The following is a 20,053-nucleotide window of genomic DNA, read 5'->3' on the forward strand; positions in this document are numbered from 1 at the left end:
ACATAAATGTTTACAAAATGAAACATTGATAACAGAGTGGAGTATGTGGGTCCTTGACAATGGGGTGAGAGAATGTGACTTAACGGCCAGATGTTGCAGGGGAGGTGGAAACATAAACCAGGGACGAGAACAGGACAGAATAACATAGAAACGGGATGATGGAAAAAGTGCTGAATTAAGGATCGATGGGTGACAGAAAAGTGCTGTAGGGTTGTGCGTGAGGATAGGGATTGAGGGAAGCAGGGTGATGGAGTAATGCAGAGTGCTACGAAAAAGGTGCTTCAGAAATGAGGAGGGCTTTGAGGTTGGATTTAAATAGTGGTAGGGTTGGAGTAGCATGGAGAGGGAGAGCCTTCCAGGGTAGGGGAGTGAGGCGAGGGAGCGAGGAGAGGGAGAGAGCGGAAATGAAAGGGTGCAAAAGGGGTTCAAGGAGTGGCAAGGAGGTGAGCCAAGCATGATCGTAATGAGCAAGGGTGAGAGTAGGGAGTGAGATGAGCAGATAGGTAGGGCGGGGAAAGTCCATGGATAGTTTTGAAGATGAGAGGTATATACACAGCTCTTTGTTTCATAGATGGCCAGACAATATGGTGACGGGCAGAGGAGGTAGAGATAAAGCGAGAAAGGTTGAAAAGTGTGTGGATCACGAAGTTAAGGACTTTGTCCAGAGGTGACAAATAATAGTTGGGAAGGCAATAGAGGAGACTGGCACAGTAGCCAGATCTGCAAAGGACTAAGGAGCAGATTAGCTGTTTAGCAGCATTGGAAAGAAGATGATGACAGATTGTTCTGATATTGAGGAGGTTGAGTCTGGCTGCAGTGGCCAATTTGGAGATGAAGAGCGAGAAGCTGCGAGATGGGTCGAAGATGATGCCAATGTTACAAGCGGCAGCAGAATAAGGAAGGTAGTCAAGAGTGACGTGAAGAAGAGGGGGAGAGGAATATAATGTTTGGCTGGGTAATAGGGAACCTCAGTCTTAGTGGAGTTCAGCATGAGTGAATGAGACGCCATCCAATATTTGATGTTGGAGAGACATGTTTGACATTTTTTACAACAGCTCGTTGTATAAGGAGTGGAAAGAGAAGACGCTCTGAGTGTTGCTTTTAACGAGTTGATAGGAAAAGCCATAAGAGGAGATCAGGGCACCAAGAACAGAAGTATAGAGAGTGAAGAGAAGCAGACCAAGGACAGACCCTTGGGAAACTCCAGCAGTAATGGGGAGTGAGTGGGCCAGTACGGCTGTTGCAGGACACCCAAAAGTGTGTAGAGGCAAGCCAGGGCCTTATCTCTGATGCCATGGAGAAATAATGTAGAGGAAAGGTCTGAATGTTCCACAGTATTGAAGGCATCAGAGAGGTTGAGAAGAATAGGAATGAATAGAGGAACGGTACACATGGTGTACGGCAAAGAGGACGTTTCTGGCATGGAGGAGAGGCATCTCGGTAGAATGCAGAAGTTGAAAGTCAGATTGACGAGGGTACCGGAGGTTCTAAGTATCAAGGATCTCAGAGAGTCGCTTGAATACTAGTCAGTGTAGGATTTTGGAATAGGGTGGTTAAGGCAATAATCTCGTATGGGTTGGTTGGCACAAAGGAAGACATGATAGCAGGAGAGGAGGGTAGAAGTGGTGGAGAAAGGTGAACAGGAGGAGGAAATAGAAGGTAAGTAGTGAGGGTACTGAGAATGGTAGACATTTTAGAAGCAAAGTAGAGAGCAAGATCATTTACAGAAAGAGTGGAGGGGACGGATGAGAGTTTAGGAGGTGAGATCATTGAGTTGAGGGATTTTTGGAGGTGCCTGGGAGGATTTAGATGAAATTAGAGAGAGATAGAAGTCATGTTTGGCAGAGTCAAGAGCCGAGGAGTAGTTTTTAAGAGCAGTGAGATAGAGTTGGATATCTGAGGAGGGGTTTGACCTTTGCCAAATGCAGAGGTTTTTCCGCATTGTTGTTTTCAGGATGTGGATGAGAGGTGTACTCCAGTGCCTGGGAGGGGAAGATTTTGGAGTAAATGTAGAAAGAGGGTAGAAAGAGGAGAACGCGTGCATAGAGTGCAGTATTAAAGTTAGTGAAGGCTTCTTCGGTGGATGGAAAGGTGAATTCAGCATAGAAGGGGAGAGAATGGTGCTGGCCAGAGTGGTAGTCAGGGAGTTTGGAGGAGAGAAACTTGTGCTTAGTAACTATAGTATTGGATGGAGATAGTGAGGATAAAGCAGGAGTGGAGATTGAGGCAGAGAGAACAGTCATCGGAGGGAGAAGGGCCGGTGGCGATATTAGAGGCAAAGAGTTGAGAGGAGATGAGAATAAGGTTGAGGAAGTTTCCATTTGAATGGGTGAGCAGAGAGTGGACAGGAGAGAGTGAGTGGTTACAGAAAAGAGAGGTAAAGTCAGTGGATAGAGCAGCAGAGAGAGAGGGGAGGTTAAAGTCACCAATGCCAATGAGGTGGTGATCGGGAGAGAGAGTCAATTAGTTGGTAGAGGCGGTTAAAGATTTGATCTCCTGGTCAGGTGACAGATAGAGAGAAATAATATGAATGCCGTAGGGGGCAGTGATTGTGTAGATTGTGTAGATAGTGTATTAGAAAGTGAGGGAATTAACAAGAGATAGGGGAGTAGGAGAGAAAGGAAGTTTGCAAGATGGCAACAGTCCTACACCACCACCCCTGCCAGTGAGACGGGGAGAGTTGGTGAATGTGTAGGCAGGGTCATGAAGGGCAATAAGGGTTGCAGAATCAGAGTAAAAGATCCAGGTTTCAGTAAGGGTAATGAGGTTTTATTACAGACATACTGACCATGCCTAAGAGCAATATAAAGACAGTAATATGCAGAAGCACAGCAACGTTGAGCATGAGAAATAGAAAGGTGCTGGGGGTGTATGTGAAAAGAGCAAGTGTAATGAAAGCCGAGGTTGGAGTAGGCTTTGTGAATGGAGAGAGTAGAAGAATCGGGAGAGGAGTGGCATAGAGGAGAAGAGGTGATAGGGACGGTAAGAGAGTTGAGATGGTTCAGAGCAGAGGAGAGTGCAGAGAGAAGTAGAAGAGAAAGGAAGGGATAGCATGAGAATTGCTGGGCGAGGCTGAGAAGAAGCAATAATGGGTATTTACAGACAAGTAGCAGGACACAGGAAAGCAAAGTCTCATAGCTAAGAAGCTGAGGGAAGAAGCTGGGAGCAGATAAGGGGAGTATTGCCTCCTTTTACTCCCTAAACATAGGCAGATACTGCCAAAAAATTAAAATAGGGAGTAACAATACTGCCAACAGAAAATAGAAAACAAGGCACGATGGACTATGTGACTCTGCTTTCACTCACACAGCTACATGGACATGTTTGGACCAATACTGCATGTAGTACCGCAGGAATAAACTGTTATAGTCTGATTGGAAGAAGTAAACATGTATTTATTTTATGTGTATGAAAAACTAGGTTCAAAGAAATAATGATTACAAAAATATTTCTGTTTTCCAGTTAAAACATATTTTTACTCATTTATAAAATACTCCCATTTGGAACTGAACTTCAATTTTTATTCCCTAAAAGAATCATTTTACTCCCAACTTAGGAAGTAAAATACTCCCACTTCCAAACCTTATCTGGAGCAATGGCTGAGAGATTGCCCTTTTCTATCATGACAATGATAGAATGGCTAGTCTACTTTGAAATCACTCAAAAGCTGCCCTGAAGTTAGGAAAATATTGCAGTGCTTACATAAGAATTATTTACCCTTGGAAAGTGCAACTCTGCAAGTTTTTGCACCAATGGAGGATGGACCCTGTGGAGTCTCCAGCCATCTCTAGTGTCCTTTTTTATATTGTTAATAAATGTTCACTGACGTCACAGATAGAGGGCTAGATGTCAATACTGGAGGATTATAAAGATTGTAGCTCGAAAGGATTTACAATGCTGTGTTTGTATCTGTATTATCTACAGAACTATAGCACACCTCATCTGTACATTGCAAGAGTGGCGGATATCTGGCAAATTACTCCCACGTGGCATATTGATCTTTTTTCAGTGTATTTGATATGGATTTGTATAATATCAAAATTATGATAATTCTTTTTAATTAGTACCTGGCTAAGGGGGAGAGGACGGCAGTCTCCCAGCCATTCAGGAGGCTCAGAACAGGGCTTTACCACATAGTACAAGCCCCACTGCAAGTCTTCTCAGAGCTAGAGGCTGCCATCTTCCCCGGCCGTGTACATAAGGTGCCCCTGCACTCCCCTGTGTCCCCTTCCCCACCCCCATTTTCCACATATTTAGATATCCCCCACCCTGCCCCACCTACCTGGCACTCCTGAGTCCCTTCCTGGCACTGAGAACACTGGTGGTCCCAACGCATCCTCGACACGGCAATGGCCACTATAGAAAGAGAGAAGGTACTGCGTGTACTTCCCTTCTCCCCTATCCATGGTGGCCATCTTGTTTTGTAGTTTTTCTCAAGTTGAAAAACGGCAAACACGCTGTTCTCAACTTGAGAAAAAAGCACTATTAGCACCCCAGTACAACGTGTTGGGATACTAATAACAATATAACCCTCGCAGGGTGGGCATTACCTGTCAGGTAATACCCAAGGGGCTAGCAGGGGGGCAGAACCTGACTAGTATGGGTTATATTGCTTAAGTAGCCAATTGGAGTGGAGACTTTAGGGGGAATGTTTGTGTTTACAACTCTCGTTAGTTCTATCTTAAAGTCCAATTTTTATGAAATTGGTGCTGTCAAGGTGGGGAGAATCAAAGGGGGATTTCAGTGTCAGTCGGGCATCGGAGCCAACAACTGCAATGAGTATGAGTACTCTGAAAATGATATTACCTCCTCTTTACTTCCAGGCTACTTCCTGGTTGTCTGGACTTGGGGGAGTATGAATTTTCTTGCAATCATTCCCATTCACTTCTCTCACTTATATATTCCTATTATATTGACTGGGACAAGTATGAATGTTCATATAATGATTTCCATTCACTTCTCTTCTTCCCATTGATATATTTTCATTATATTGACCGTGGTGAGTATGAAAGTTCATATAATGATTTACATTCACTGCTCTTCTTCTCACTGGTATATTCCCATATTGACTAGGACGAGTATGAATGTTCACATAATGATTTGCATTCACTGCTCTTCTTCTCACTGGTATATTCCCATATTGACTAGGACGAGTATGAATGTTCACATAATAATTTGCATTCACTGCTCTTCTTCTCACTGGTATATTCCCATATTGACTAGGACGAGTATGAATGTTCACATAATGATTTGCATTCACTGCTCTTCTTCTCACTGGTATATTCTCATATTGACTAGGACGAGTATGAATGTTCACATTATGATTTGCATTCACTGCTCTTCTTCTCACTGGTATATTCTCATTATCTTGACTGTGACGAGTATGAAGGTTCATATAATGATTTTCATACTCCTCCACAGGGTCTCCTGTTTACCCCATTACCTGATTCTGTCGGGGACATCACTGGGTTCTTGTTTCGTTATGTTTGGCTTTACTCTTTCGCTCTCTCGTTCTCCATATTTGGACCCTTGCTCACTGTGCTTAAGAGAGGCACAGCTTCACCTCACTGATGAGGCCCGACTAAGCCGAAACACGTGTCTGGGGTTGCTGTTGGTACTCTTGGTCAGAGGAGAATTGCCATAGCATGTTGGTGCTGGACTGCCCAAGTGGGTTGGACAAAGACAGATATGCAAATGGGTATTTCTCAGGTACAGTGAGCTAAAACGTGCTTGCAGACCCTCGGGAGCGGGCACCTTCCCATAGAACAGGTTATTTGGCCGTGTTCGTTCTCTGTAGAGGACCTCCCAGACCTCTTTGTATGTAATAGAGAATTAGTTGCAAACCCCCCCTTCCAGAATTCAGAAAGCGTTCTCCCTTTCTTCGCTTTCAGACCAAATCCATTTATCTTGATCCCACCCTTCAAACTCCTCCCAATGTTGTAGTCATTGAATACCAGAAATTCCGCTACTGCACTTTACACCCAGAACATTCCTCACTGCACCGCCCCGCCCCCCGCCCCACCCTCGCTGAGGAAAGATGTGTCCGTCTAAGTGAGATGCACAGGGAAGTTGCACTTTGGTTGTCTGACTCTGTCATTCAGGTTTCGAGAGATAGCCAGGCCCCTAACCTTGAAAAGTGACCTGGGAAAATGATATGCAACACTGGGCACGAACAAGCCCAGAGTCGTGCATTTATGTATTTATTTATTGTGTGGCATAGTTTCATTTAAACTTTTAACACAGACTAAAATGCATATAAAACAAACACATTACATTCTTAATTCACCAACATAACGATACAGTAAAAAACATGTTTTTTTTAATCTAATCACAGCAATACATTTTTTCTGCAACAAAACTTATTTGATGCCAAAAGCCTTCCGTAGATAAAATATGCATGTTCAATACACATTTACCAAACACTAGTTTACAATACCTACATACACTAACATGTGTTGGAATATTAGTTCTGGCATCCAATACGTCTCTTATAGACAGAAGATTCAACTTCATTTTCAACATAATATTCCTACAGAGGCGTGAAGGTTGTTTCAACAAGTACAAGGGGATGATATCATACTTAAAATGGTCAGGTGTTTGGATGTGAATCAGCTTGTTTTGGGCTTATTTTGAAGGGGCATTCAGCTTATTTTTTCCTTCCAACCTGGCAGCACTGGCCAGAACGGGAGCAGAACGCTTTTTCCCTAAATAGGCCACCACCACGGCGGAAGCTTTTCAAAGGTTCCTCCGTGCTGGCATGGCAGCAGAACCCTACATAACATAAAAGCTCCTCCCACCATGCTGGGGGCGCCCTGCACCAGCAGAGGAGCTGAGAGCTTTTCACCAAGCCAGCTCGGGTAAGCTTTTCAAGGGTTTCCCGGGCTTGTGTGGCAGCGGTTCCCTATGTAAGAGAAAAGCACCTTCCCCCGGGCAGGCCTGGCCGATTGCAGCAAGGGGTTGGAGCTTTTCCCTTAAATAGGTTGCCGCTGCTGTGCCAGCATGGGGGAGACTTTATTTTACATAGGGCACCACGGCCACCGCCGTGTTAGCACAAGATGTGGCGCCAGCTATGCCACTGAGCATTGAAATGTTTGGGATAAAATGTCCCCAACTGTCATCCTACCATAATTTTGCCTTGTAGTAATGGCAGTGCCAATCTGCAACTTATGCGCATTTTTACTTGGTGAGGGACCAACTGTGATTGCTGGGGGCCGGAGGTGTTAACGTTAAAGGATATTTGTACCGCGCACTATCACCACTGGAGTGGTCCCCTGCCGCTCTGGTGGCTCTGAAAAGGGGAAAAGGGGTGAGTTAGTGGGAATAAGCTGGAAAAGTGCAAGAGAGCAGTGATGTGCTGTGGGCGGCTTCAGCCCGGTGGTTCCGTTGGGCAGGGCTTGGGGTGTTTTACGGTCGGTAGTCATTGTGTGCTGTTGTGCAAGTCTATGTGTGGTTTGTTTTGCTGTTGCAGTGTAGTGAAGTTTGTGCGGATTGTTGTGTGGGGACCCTATGGCCTCTTACTGATGTTTGGCTCACTGGGTACCAGTACTTAATATGCTAGAAGAAAGAGCCGGCACAAGAAAAAGGCAACTATTCGAGAGGGCCACCAGCAGGCATGAAAACATTAAATCTGATCCCATTGTAAGGGGTGGGGTGCAGAGGCCACTTGCCTCAGGTGGCATAAAGGGACATGGTGCGGAAGTTCTCAGCACAGGGGACTGGATTCAAATGCCAGCTTCGTCACTATTCCAATGTTTGGGCTCCTGGGCAGCTCTTTTTTTTATCTCATAGTGCCTCAGTGGCCTTTTCTACCAATATTAGGAGCTGTAAGAAAATGGGACTGAAGACTACACAACCTGGACAATTAGACTTCCATGCTGAAACATTTTCACTAGCCTCTTTGGTTCTGCGGTTTGCAGGAACTCCCCGTTGTTGACACAACACTGCTTTTCTTATCTGCATCGGGGAGGGGGGGGGGGCTCTGGGAACCGGCCGCCTCTTCGGGCGGGGAAGGGCCTGGAATGCGGGCCATCTCGTTTCAGGGAGAAACGCAGCTAGTTTTACCTGCAGTGTCGTAGAGGTGCAGGATCACTTCCTTGTTTCCCACCGTGACGCTGGTCGTGTACTTCTCGAAGACCGACGGGGCGTATTGCTGTCAAAGAAGGGAAGCGCACATTAGCAGACTGGAGGCCCAAAGCAAGCGATGCATTCCCAATAGAAGCAGTTACAACATGTTCCAATGGGTGAAGAGAGCCGCTGCGATTGGCCCATTCATGGTCACATGACAGAGCTCCCCGCCATGTCCCAGGGTTCTGGTCCATCAACTCCAATACGATTGACTCCACAATAGAGGCTCCCATAATAACTGTAATCCAACCAACAGAGAAGCAAACACTAAAAAACACAGCACTCGTTAACATTCACATTTCGATTCCTCACTTACTTTGCACAAACGCCTGTAATAACAGTGAACACAGAGGAATAATTAACATAGGAAAGATCAAGGGCAAGGCAGGCCGCTTCCGTGTCCTCGTTTCTTTTAGTTGATGGAACAGAACCTTTTTGTTTAGTTTTATTTTGTTGCTTTATTTCTATATGTTGTATTCCTTCATTTCTTTAGCTCCCTTCCCTAGGTTTTCGCTTCATCCATTCTTTACGTAACCCGCCCTCCTCGTTTCTTTCTGTTCCCTTCCTTTCTGTCTCCATCCTCCTCCTACCCCAACCCCCAACTCTTTCTCGCTCTCTCTTTCTGGCCTTCTTTTTTCTCTTATTCAGTCTCGTTGCCATGATTTCTCGTTGTCTAACCGGTTCCATGTGTTAATTCAGCCGCAAAAATATTGCGATGCAAAAATATCGCCATATTTTTGCAGTGAAATTCACACATGGACCCTGCGGGGGACACCCCCTCATAATTTCTTAATGTGCGGGGGACACAGCACATTATATCCCACATAATATCCCCCCCCCAAAATATCGCCTATGGCGAACCAATCGGCCATATCTACGGCAATATTTTTGGTGGGGATAATATGTAGTGATGCCACCTAACCGCTGTCGCCTCCTCATCTCTGCCTCCTCTATTGACCCTCCCTAGCATTCGATCCCCTGATGTCAGAGTTTAATGTTTTCCCAGTGTGTTTGTCATAGGTTGTGCACAGGGGATTACGCCCCGGTCAGTGTGCTGCTGTTGTTAATCCTGTGAACAGTCTTTGTCTTCCCTATCAGGTCGCTGGGGCAGATAAATTGCCCACCTCATGCTGCAGTTCCCAGTCTGGGGCAGCGCAGTTGCCCACCTCGCCCTCCTTTAGAAATACCCCCTTTGAACCGCTCGGAAACAGGACCTCATACAGATCCATGGAAAGGTGAATGAATTCCACTCAACCATCAACCTCAAGCTCATCTATTCTGCGTTTCCCAGATAACACCATGCCAATAAAAGGCAAACAGCTGCAGGCCAGACAGTACTGCAAACCAAAACACCTAGCCAGCTAGAAGGGTGACCGTTTCCACCCAGCACACATGAAGCACGCCACAATAGTCAGACATGCAACATAGTACAGCTGGATATTCTCAGGCACAAGACATTGGGGTGAAGGCACACAGGTTTAAAAAAAAAAAACATACGCAGAACCACAGAATTACCAGGATCTCCAGTTACAATATTCTGGAACATAAAGTACATAAACAAGCATTGACAAAGCCAACAGTTATGCAACAGTTATGCAACAGTTATGCGATAACCATTTGCTGGGCACTGATAGGAGGGCGAGTAAGATCGTTGTTTTGTTCTGCCCTGTTCCCCTCCCTTGCCTCGTCACGCTCTGAAACACTTGTGTATGAGCGCGATACAAATAAAATATCATATCACATCATGTAATGATACAACCTGGCCATAAGACATCAACCTCTGAAAAATGGAGTGAGTACATGGGCATGGGATGGCAGTAACTGGCAAATGCCTTTTCCACCCCTCAAGCCAAAACTGTTGGCTTTGTTGTTGCATGTTTTAAAATGACTTCAATTCATGGAAGCGATATATAAATCAAGTGGCTGAAGGCACACATGGTTGAGGCATGTCAATTACACCAGAAGCGGTTACAGCTGCAATTAAGCCATTAACTCTCATCAGAATACTTAGAAAGAACACCAGCAGGATAACATGTGATGCTTTTGCTTGATAGAAGAAGCTCAAAGAGATCCCAGGAGGATCTGTTGTGGGAGGGGAGCAGAGGGGAGGGCAGGGTAGTGGGTGGGAATGGCCATAGGGATTAGCATGGCCATGGGCACTAAAAGGGTGGTTAAATAACCATACAACACCCACAAGCTGTCTGTCCCTCCTCGCCTGCCATCTCCCTCCTACCAATGCATTCGTTTTGGCTTATAGGTGGAGCTCCAATGCCACCCAACAGCCCAAACTAAAAATACCCAAGACTGCGCTCTGATGGTCAAGACTAACACCACCGCCCAAACACAAGTCGGGGCTGCAGAGATTTGGGGATATGCAAATATATTCATGGGACACTTGGGAAGAGGCCAAACTCCCGCATTCCCCCTCGTACTCTACAATCACTTTATAACCCCTGTTGGGCATAGTGTGTCAGTGGCCCCAATGGCCAGGTGGTCACTCTGCGCTCACTCTAGAAATAGGAAATAAGAAAAAGGCACTATTCGCATACAGACATGCAGCCAAGAAATATTTGTCTATTTAAAAAAATATATAATAATGGGACTATCCTTCCAGGACCAGCACACAGGTCCACTCAATATGTTCTAGTGCGGGGGACGCGGGTAGTTGAGAAGTGAACATTTTGCCCATTGCAGTAAGCAGTGCTTCAAGGGACAGGACTCGAGGTGGGCTCTAGCAAGGGGGTGTGGCCTAGGTATGGTCAAGGGGTGGGGCGGGAAAATGCTCTCAAGGGCGGACACTGGGAGCCAGCTAGGAAAGGCAGGCACATTTCTATCACTCGCAATGCAACCGCCTCTCCTTTTGTTTCTAAAACACAGGCGCTGACCTCAGCAGCCATCCCATTAACATAACAAAGATGGCCTCTGGTGTGTGGTGAAAGGGCTGTCTGTGGGGGTCAGTGCTTCTGATTAAGAAAAAAAGGGAGCGGCAGGTGCACCAAAAGGTATCATGGCAGTGTTCCCACCTCTCCCTTTGTTTCTTAACCAGAGATGCTGATTCCACAGGCAGACCTTTAACCCAACAGAGATGGTGTCTGCCATATAGTGAAAGGGCTGCCTGCAGGTGTATGCACAAGAATAAAAAGGAGAGGTGGATGCACTCATCATACCTTTTGGTTCACCCACATCTCCTTTTGTTTCTTAATCAAAAACACCGACCACCACAGGCAACCCTTTCACCACATGGCGAAGACCATCTCTGTTAAATAAAGGGGCTACCTGTGAGAGCCAGCATTTCTAGGGCTATTCTGTGGAGCCTGGCAAAGCCTCTGCTCTGTAGCTCTTTTCAGAGATTGTTGGGGCTCAGTCCTGCCTAGCTCCAACCCACTTAAAGCCCTCGCAGTAAGACATACTAGGACCCTTTGCAGGATGGCAGTCATCCCTCCACCAAAGAGCCTATGCCTGCTTTAACGTTTCACACTGTTCACCCGGATTGGCAAAGAAATGTAAAGGTTCAAGGAACGCCTAACCACTCTAAAACCAGTCGTTCTGAGTTTCACTCAAACTACTTCAAGCAGCACAAGTGGCCACGTACACTCCAGAGTTAGAAGCCCTCTGCATTCACAGGAATGATAACCCAATCCGCTGCCAAATGAAAAGGGGATTTCCATGAAATTCCCCTCCTTGCATTCCAACACCAGACCATCTCCAAGAAATAAAGGTAGGAAGCAAACTATCTGCACATACCACAACAAGCAGCACTGTGCCATGCCAAAACAAAGGGTGCTTACATACTTGCATAGCCACAGCCCGATAGCAATCATGAAACCACGACCAAGGCTTGGTTACAAAACAAAGTGCATCAACAACATTGTGTATGTAATTATGTGTTTAAAAAGCCCATGAGGCACCAGTGTGTAGGGAAAACCAGCCAACAACTACTCACTCTAATTAATCAACAAAAGCACATTATCATAATTTTTATTTAATTAAATGTTTATGGTTTCAAATCAACTTCTACATGAAATACAAGAAGATACATTCATAATATTACATATTTCTTTAAAATACAGAACAGGAATAAAAGAAATGTACACATTATCATAATTGCGTTTTCCAAATAGTACATACAATGTATCATTGATTTAAAAAAAATACACAGTGAATAATAATACAATCGGTACAGAGCTTACAATTCATCATTCATTAATCTCCATAAGCAAATTATTAGCGAATGCACAAAGTGCAGCCCAGTGGGGGTGCATTTTGTGGAACCCAACCACTGAAGATCCTGGGACTGCTGCTCTCAGAGGTAATGCACAGCTGGAAACAGAGAGCCCGGGGAGGGACCCATAATCCCTAGTGTAATCATCTCTAATCGGAGGGTGGGGGGCTGGGGGAGGAGGCCCAGAACACTCCTGTCCATACACCGTTAGTATGTAGAGGAAAAGCACGGTGGGTAAAGAACCCCCATGAGACGGCCAGGGAGCGACCATAATAATATTCTCCCAACCTAAACATCCAACCCCAGCGCGAGAGCAACACGCCTCCATCACCCATGCCCACATACCACTCGAATTCCACAGAGGAAAACGACCACTCCGCAACGGGCCTGACAACCAGGCTGCCAAACAAGATCAAAACACACAGGATGGCCATAGATGTTGACCGCAGAAACCCAAAACAACGAGGAAAGGACAACCCTACTGCTAACCCAACTCTAAAACATCCATCTTCTGCATACACGTCTCAAACAGAAACTGAAACAACCACCTGTCTGCACAGCAACCCGCACATACTTCACCACACTGCAACATACACATAACCCAGCACAACGGCACATGGGAATCGCACCGACCCGAAAATCGCACCTACACTGCAACAACACACAAACAACACATAACCCAGCACAAAGCACATGGGAATCGCACCGACCCGAAAATCGCACCTACACTGCAACACACAAACAACACATAACCCAGCACAAAGCACATGGGAATCGCACCGACCCAAAAATCGCACCTACACTGCAACACACAAACAACACATAACCCAGCACAAAGCACATGGGAATCGCACCGACCCAAAAATCGCACCTACACTGCAACAACACACAAACAACACATAACCCAGCACAAAGCACATGGGAATCGCACCGACCCAAAAATCGCACCTACACTGCAACACACAAACAACACATAACCCAGCACAAAGCACATGGGAATCGCACCGACCCAAAAATCGCACCTACACTGCAACAACACACAAACAACACATAACCCAGCACAAAGCACATGGGAATCGCACCGACCCGACAATCGCACCTACACTGCAACAACATATAAACAACAAATAACCCAGCACAACAGCACATGGGAATCACACCGACCCGAAAATCGCACCTACACTGTAACAACACACAAACAACACATAACCCAGCACAAAGCACATGGGAATCGCACCGACCCGAAAATCGCACCTACACTGCAACAACATACAAACAACACATAACCCAGAACAGCGAACTGTGAAAACCGAACTGAAGCTGTCAACAGCACATCACAACACTAATTTTCCTTTCCCCACTATTCCGTACTAACCCCCCCCTGTTTTCACACCCTCCTTCGCTGATCCGCCAGAGCACCTGGGGACCACTCTTGTGGTGACAGTGCGCGCGCGGTACAAGTTCCCTTTAAGATTAACATAGGAAGGAAGGCACGTGAAGATGAGTGTGTGTTAGGACACCTACCTGTGCTGGGCGGCGGGGCCCTGGGGGGCGTACTGGTTCCTGGCGTTTGTACCCACGTCTTAGATTGTGGGGAAGACGCGTCGCTCCGGGCACAGTTTCCCGGCGGATTTGCTCTGTCCTGGCCCGTGTGGGGCACGGTTGTCGTTCGCGCATCGGTTCGAACGGGTTTGCGTTCCAAACCTCGTTCGCGCGGCGACGCCTACTCGCGCATGCGCATTGCCGCGCGATTCAAGCCTCGTTCTCACACAGGACCGCTATTTAAGCAATCCGAATTGGTATTCCCATCGCGTCTCAACGCGGTTGGTTCCCTTCCGCCACGCTCCCTGGTTCCGTGATCCGTTGGTCCTGATCCAGTGCCTGGGCCTTGTCCTTTCTTGCCCCTACTCCCCTCTCTGGCCTTTCCTTTCCCTTCCTGTCCTCCTGTGTACTCCTGTCTCCTTCCTGGGGGCCCTCCCTGCTTCCATCCTTGCCTGTATTGCCCGCCTCCTGCTGAGTCTCCTGTGGCCCTGGACTGCCTCTCCAGTTCCCCGTCTTGTTACCTTGGACCCCGGCTTACCTGCACCTGTATCTTAGACTCTTTGCTTACCGGCATTGATTCCTTGGACTCTCAGCTTGCCGGTATAAGCTACCTTATACCATCCTGGATAACTGCTTGGGATACTTTGCCGATACCTGTCAACAACATCTACGACCTTCCCAGTCAGTGCTTGCACTGTTCTGACGCCACGTTAATCTTGGGAAGCGTCATCCGTGGCGTCAGGAGCGGGCCCCAGTTCAATCCTGTATTACAGGACGGATCCGGGGTTGGTTCTTTACGTTACTACTCTTCAGTTGCGAAGACTTCATCAGCTACGAGTCTACCTCTACCACGACCTGGCTACCTCAGCACGCAAGACTTCTGGTGATACAGGTACGCCCTGTCCTCGGGATACGCAACTTAACAGAGTGTGCAGTTTCCTACGTCACTCATTATGCTGCCTGATAAATTCCCCGCCACCCGAAAAGAGATGCGGAGGCCACAGCATCTGGCCCGACACTTCCCTCCAACCTCTCTGTGGCACATGCCGGGCATCTGACCGATTTAGCAACAGTTCTGCAGCCTCGTGGGTGCACTGCTCTGGACTCTATCCCAGCCCTACTGGTGTTCTAGAGCAGGGGTCTATAACCTGCCGCTCTCCAGATGATTTGGACTACAACCCCCATGATCCACACTATTGACTGTGCTGGATGGGGCTGATGGAAGTTGTAGTCCAAAACATCTGGAGGGCCAAAGATTTCAGACCCCTGTGCCACACAAGCCTCCCAGAGGCTTTCTCCTGACCGGTGACTGACTCTGCCCCAGTCCCATCGACGTCACAGAAACACAGTCTTGTGGAATTGACCGCTCCCCAAGAGCATCAAAAGTCAAAGGCCCAACATATGACTGACTGCACCCCATCGCCAGAGGCATTGCACAGGCAACTTCTTCAGGGCACACGACAAGCTGCGTTACTTGACCATCCTGCGAGGGGTGCCTACTGGGCAGCTGACTGACGCCATCCCGACTCTAATAACCTGTCATGTGACTGGCGTTTCACGGCGCGATTATCCTCCTCCGGCACTGGCCTAACATGTGACTGAATCTGCCTGAGTTTATGAAATATCCCAAAGGCGCAGCGCAGGCTGCGCACGAGACTAAAGGCGGCCCGGCCACGCAAGGCATGTGACTGACTACAAACCTTAAGAAGCACTGGGCTGCCCAGAGTCTGGTGTTGCCCTGACATGTGAATGGCAGCACCTCCCTAAGCCTCACCCCGAGCAGACTCTCGTGGGACGGACCTTGCCCTTGCAGAGTATGCCCAGCCTGGTCCCAGCCTGGTCCCAGCCATCCTCTGCTCACCTGTGATGGGTCAGCCTGACTCTGAGGCCTGGTGGGCGGGACTCTGCAGGGCCATTCCCAAGCACGGCTCAGACAAGACGAGATAGTCTGCCAGGGAAGGATACGGTGATTTGCTTCAAAACCATCATTCTGAACAACACCCATCTTTAAAACTTGCAAATGACTGATTGCAGGTAATGCTAGTCAGTTTGTGTACACAGCATTCTAGCTAAAACTTAGTGCGTGTTGTGTGGTTGCAGTACTGATGGTGTAGTGCGAGTTAAAGTGTAATTTGCAGTTGAATGCACTTTGTATTATGGAAATAGTTGAATTTGAAAGTGGGCCTGTACCTTGACGTTGGCATTTCTAACGTTTGTAGTTTTAATTTCCATAGCCTTACTCCCCCCCTCCCCCCACCACCCCAATTTTTAAGTGTGTGATGTCCGTGGCTGTTTCCATATAATGTTTGGATGTTTCTTTATCACTGTGGAATATATGGTTTCCGGGTGGGGTGTGAAATGTCCTTTTCCACATGCAAGTCCTATTCGTTGTTGTAAATTGCGTGCAGGCCTGCATTTTTTAAATGTGTTTGAAGATGATTTGTTTTGTGATTTGTGTGCATTCCATGCCGGTCAAAATAGTAAGAGCTCCATAATGGTATGGGGTGCGTGGCTTGTGTTTCCGCCATGCTTATCGTAGTGTACATATCTGTTTTCGGGCACGTCTGTATGTTTTCTGTGCGTTGTGTGCATGGCCGGATTGTGAGATGAATGTGTGGTACTTATTATGTTCTGTGCATACCGACATTCCTTTTAAACACATGTGCATTTTTCCTTGTTGTGGAAATGGCTGGCTTGTGACAGAACCTTATATGGCATATGTGCTTGTTATATTCTGGGTGTGAGGAATTCAACCATCTGCAGACTGCATGGTGGGCGTGCGCCCGCATGGGCTTTCTCAAATGTGTAATTAAATGGAATGATAGTAGACCAACCCCTCAGGAAAATGTGTGGTGCTAACCCACACACATTTTCCTATGATCATACCACGACAAAAGCTTACACCGGTATACTCCGGACTGGACAACGCCTACCGGCACCATCAGCCTCTGTCATATTTAGTTGGAATGTGACAGCCAAGGAGTGCACAATGTTATCTCCAGGAAGGGGGAGGATCACCCGCCCCCCTGCCATAGCCAGCATGATTAACTAACAAAGGTTCCATGGATCCGCCCTCCTCTTTTGATAGGCCCTGCAGCTGGTGGCATCAATTATCATACCAATAGAGGGTACTTCAAACAGGCCCACATGGGGCCTGGCTGCAGAGGTTAACAAAGGGGACAGGAAACTCAACAACCTTTCATATGTAACTGTGTCAACCTGAAGCCAGCTGCCGCCCTCAGTATGAATGACAGGAACTGTCATGTGTGGGGCTGTTATTCACAGTAGACCACCATTCATTATGAAGCCTGTGAAACATCAGCAGCAATCTTCATTCAATCCATGATGAGCAACCATATTTAGTTGATCTATCCAATAGACTTCCCTCTGGTCCAGTCTTTTTGCCAAATTCTCATGTTTTTCCCTCTTCCGGATCTTCTCTAGAACTTGGAACCCGATCTCTGAGATGCTATGCTGAAGTTCAAACAAATGACGTGCTACTGCTGAGTTCATATTTTGAGTTTGAATAATGGAATGATGTTCATTACAAGTAATATCAACAAATATAATGTATTATCTCTAGAAAGGACTGTGATCTATAACATTGTTCTTCTTTCTTCTTTTTATGCTTCTCTGTTGTTTGTAATGTTTTGTTGTGTCAAATTGTATTGTATTTGGGAAAGGTGCCGTGAAGACGGACAGTGTCGTAAATGCACTGGCACATCTTACGTTGGCTTCATAGCACATAACTGCCCGAATGGTTTATAACTATCTAGCAATATCAATAGATTATAAGTTTACCTTCAGTGGGTCCCACCTTTTCCCCGTGCAGCTATATTGAACATACCATTGTCATTCATTGCAGACCGTGTGAAAACCACCGATGTGCATGGAAAATACCACAGACACCGCCCTCCTGGCTGACCATAGAGAAACCAGGGATAACCGCGTCAGATATGGACAAGCAGTTGTCATTTAGGTCAGACCATAGGAGAACCATGGATAGTTGTGGTAGTTATCATGGACAAACTGTAGCCACCCATAGCCGACCATTGAGAAAACATGGTTAACTATGAGAAATATAAGGACAAACCATTGCCATCCATGGCAAACCATAGAGAAAACATGGACGACGTGGTCGATAACAGACACACTGTAGCCATCCATAACTGACCATAGAGAAACCACAAATAGCCATGGTAGATATCATGGACAAACCATAGCCATCCTTGCTTGGCCATTCAGAAACCACTCATAACTGCGGCAGATATCATGGACAAACCATAGTCATCCAGCTCGATAATACAGAAGCCACTAGTAACTGTGGCAGATATCATGAAGAAACCATTGTCATTCAGGGCAAACCATAAGACAACCATGCATATCCATGGTAAATATCACAGACAAATTGTAGCCATCCATGGCCTGACAAAGAGAAACTAGGATTAACCCTGTCAGATATGGACAAGCAGTAGTCATTTATGGTCAACCATGGATGGTTGTGATATATTTCAAGGACACACTCTTGGCATCCATAACCAACCATTGAAAAAAGACAGTTAACCATGATACATATTAAGGACAAACCACAGCCATCCATGGCAAACCATAGAGAAAACATGGATGAGTCTGGTAGATAACAGACAGACTGTAGCCATCCATGGGCGACCATAGAGAAACCAAAGCCACGGTAGATACAATGGACAAACCATAGCCATCCACGCTTGACCATACAGAAACCACTGATAACTGTGGTGGGTATCATGAGCAAACCAATGTCATCAATGGCCAACACTGGATAAAATATGGATAACCACAGTCATGATCATGGACGCACCATAGACATATGCGGCCGGCAAAGGAGAAACTACAGTTAATCCTGGGAAATATCACGGACAAAGCACAGTCACCCACGACTGATGATGGAGTAGCCACAGATAACTGTTGGTTGCCAATGATCCTTTCAATAGGAAGGTTACCCTAGCTTTATTTCCAGGGTGCGGTATTGTGTGCGCAACACAGGTGGGAACTACCTCAGAAGAATTATATGCACATAATACAATTCAGAAAGATTCAAGATTGTCTTATTCTGGCATAGTTCTCTTATGCGCCTCGCACCATATCCTACTGAAGCTTGCACCCCTATAGCCTCAGGCCTCCACCAGAAGCACCACCCGTCATCGCTGCTTCCATTAAATTCCCAGTCATTTGCCCATCCCCCACTCTTCCAATCTTTACTCGGTTCCTTTCCCTCTACCCTCATACTCTCCCTCTAGACCCTCCACCTCTGCCTTCTTCTCTCCATCTACGCCCAAGCCTTCTACTATTTAGAGTCTTGGCGCATGTACATTTCTTATATTAAACCCATCCCTTGATTTAAGGTACTTACAATCCTTTTCCACGTTTTCAATACAACCAAGTGGAAGTATTCCAGACCTTTCTCCTGGTAGCCAGAATCCCAATTCTGTTAGCACTGGTTGTAAAAAAAATAATAATTACCAGAGCCGTCTGGTGAAAAGAATCAATTGCTGCCCTTTTTACCCATACCTACGTCATCAACCATAATGGAGATTCGATTCTAGAGCGTTATTTTATGTGTTGAGGTCTGATTGAGTTTGCAAACCTACTGTGATATCTATCATTCACTGGAAGGCCACTTTAATACCCTAAACCTGTGAATTGATTACTTATTGGCCCTTGCTTCTGTGTGGTATGTTTTTCATTGTGTAATCTGTGCTTGTGAAAGCTGCTGCACTGACATCACCTGGCTCTGAAGCCCCCTAAGGAAAGGCACCCTCCCCCACACTTCCCCCTGTACGTCCTCCCATGAGGTCTGAGGCTTCAGGCATATTAAAGAAGTACTTCACACTTTCAAAAACTGTGGGGTCTTGTAAATCCTTCCACTCCTCACCTTTTTGGTTTTAGTTTGTCTCCCTATGTGAGAGAGGGTGTGCCCAGACGTGGGACCCTTGCTCGCTGCGCCATACGGAACTAAGCTGCACCTCACTGATGAGGCTCAACAAACCTGAAAACATGTTTGGGGTTGCTTGTGTTTCTGTGCAGAGGGGACCCAGCCTAGCAGTGTGGGCAGGGGTGCTTCCATTGGCAGCAGTATCTGACTGACTTGCATATGGCTGGACACCATTTGCAATGGTGCCGACAAGC

General features: G+C 46.5%; 1 protein-coding gene across 1 annotated transcript in view; it reads right to left on the minus strand.

The window, feature by feature from the left end:
* RHOF (ras homolog family member F, filopodia associated) overlaps nucleotides 1-20,053 on the minus strand; it is a 312,658-nt gene that overhangs the window by 248,026 nt on the left and 44,579 nt on the right. Inside the window, exon 2 of the mRNA XM_069619588.1 lies at nucleotides 8,062-8,149. Within this exon, the coding sequence (XP_069475689.1) occupies nucleotides 8,062-8,149 (88 nt within the window). The remainder of the gene's footprint in view (nucleotides 1-8,061; nucleotides 8,150-20,053) is intronic.

The sequence above is a fragment of the Ambystoma mexicanum genome, chromosome 10, assembly GCF_040938575.1.
Source record: "Ambystoma mexicanum isolate Mex_15411 chromosome 10, UKY_AmexF1_1, whole genome shotgun sequence".
In the NCBI taxonomy this organism is placed as follows: domain Eukaryota; kingdom Metazoa; phylum Chordata; class Amphibia; order Caudata; family Ambystomatidae; genus Ambystoma; species Ambystoma mexicanum.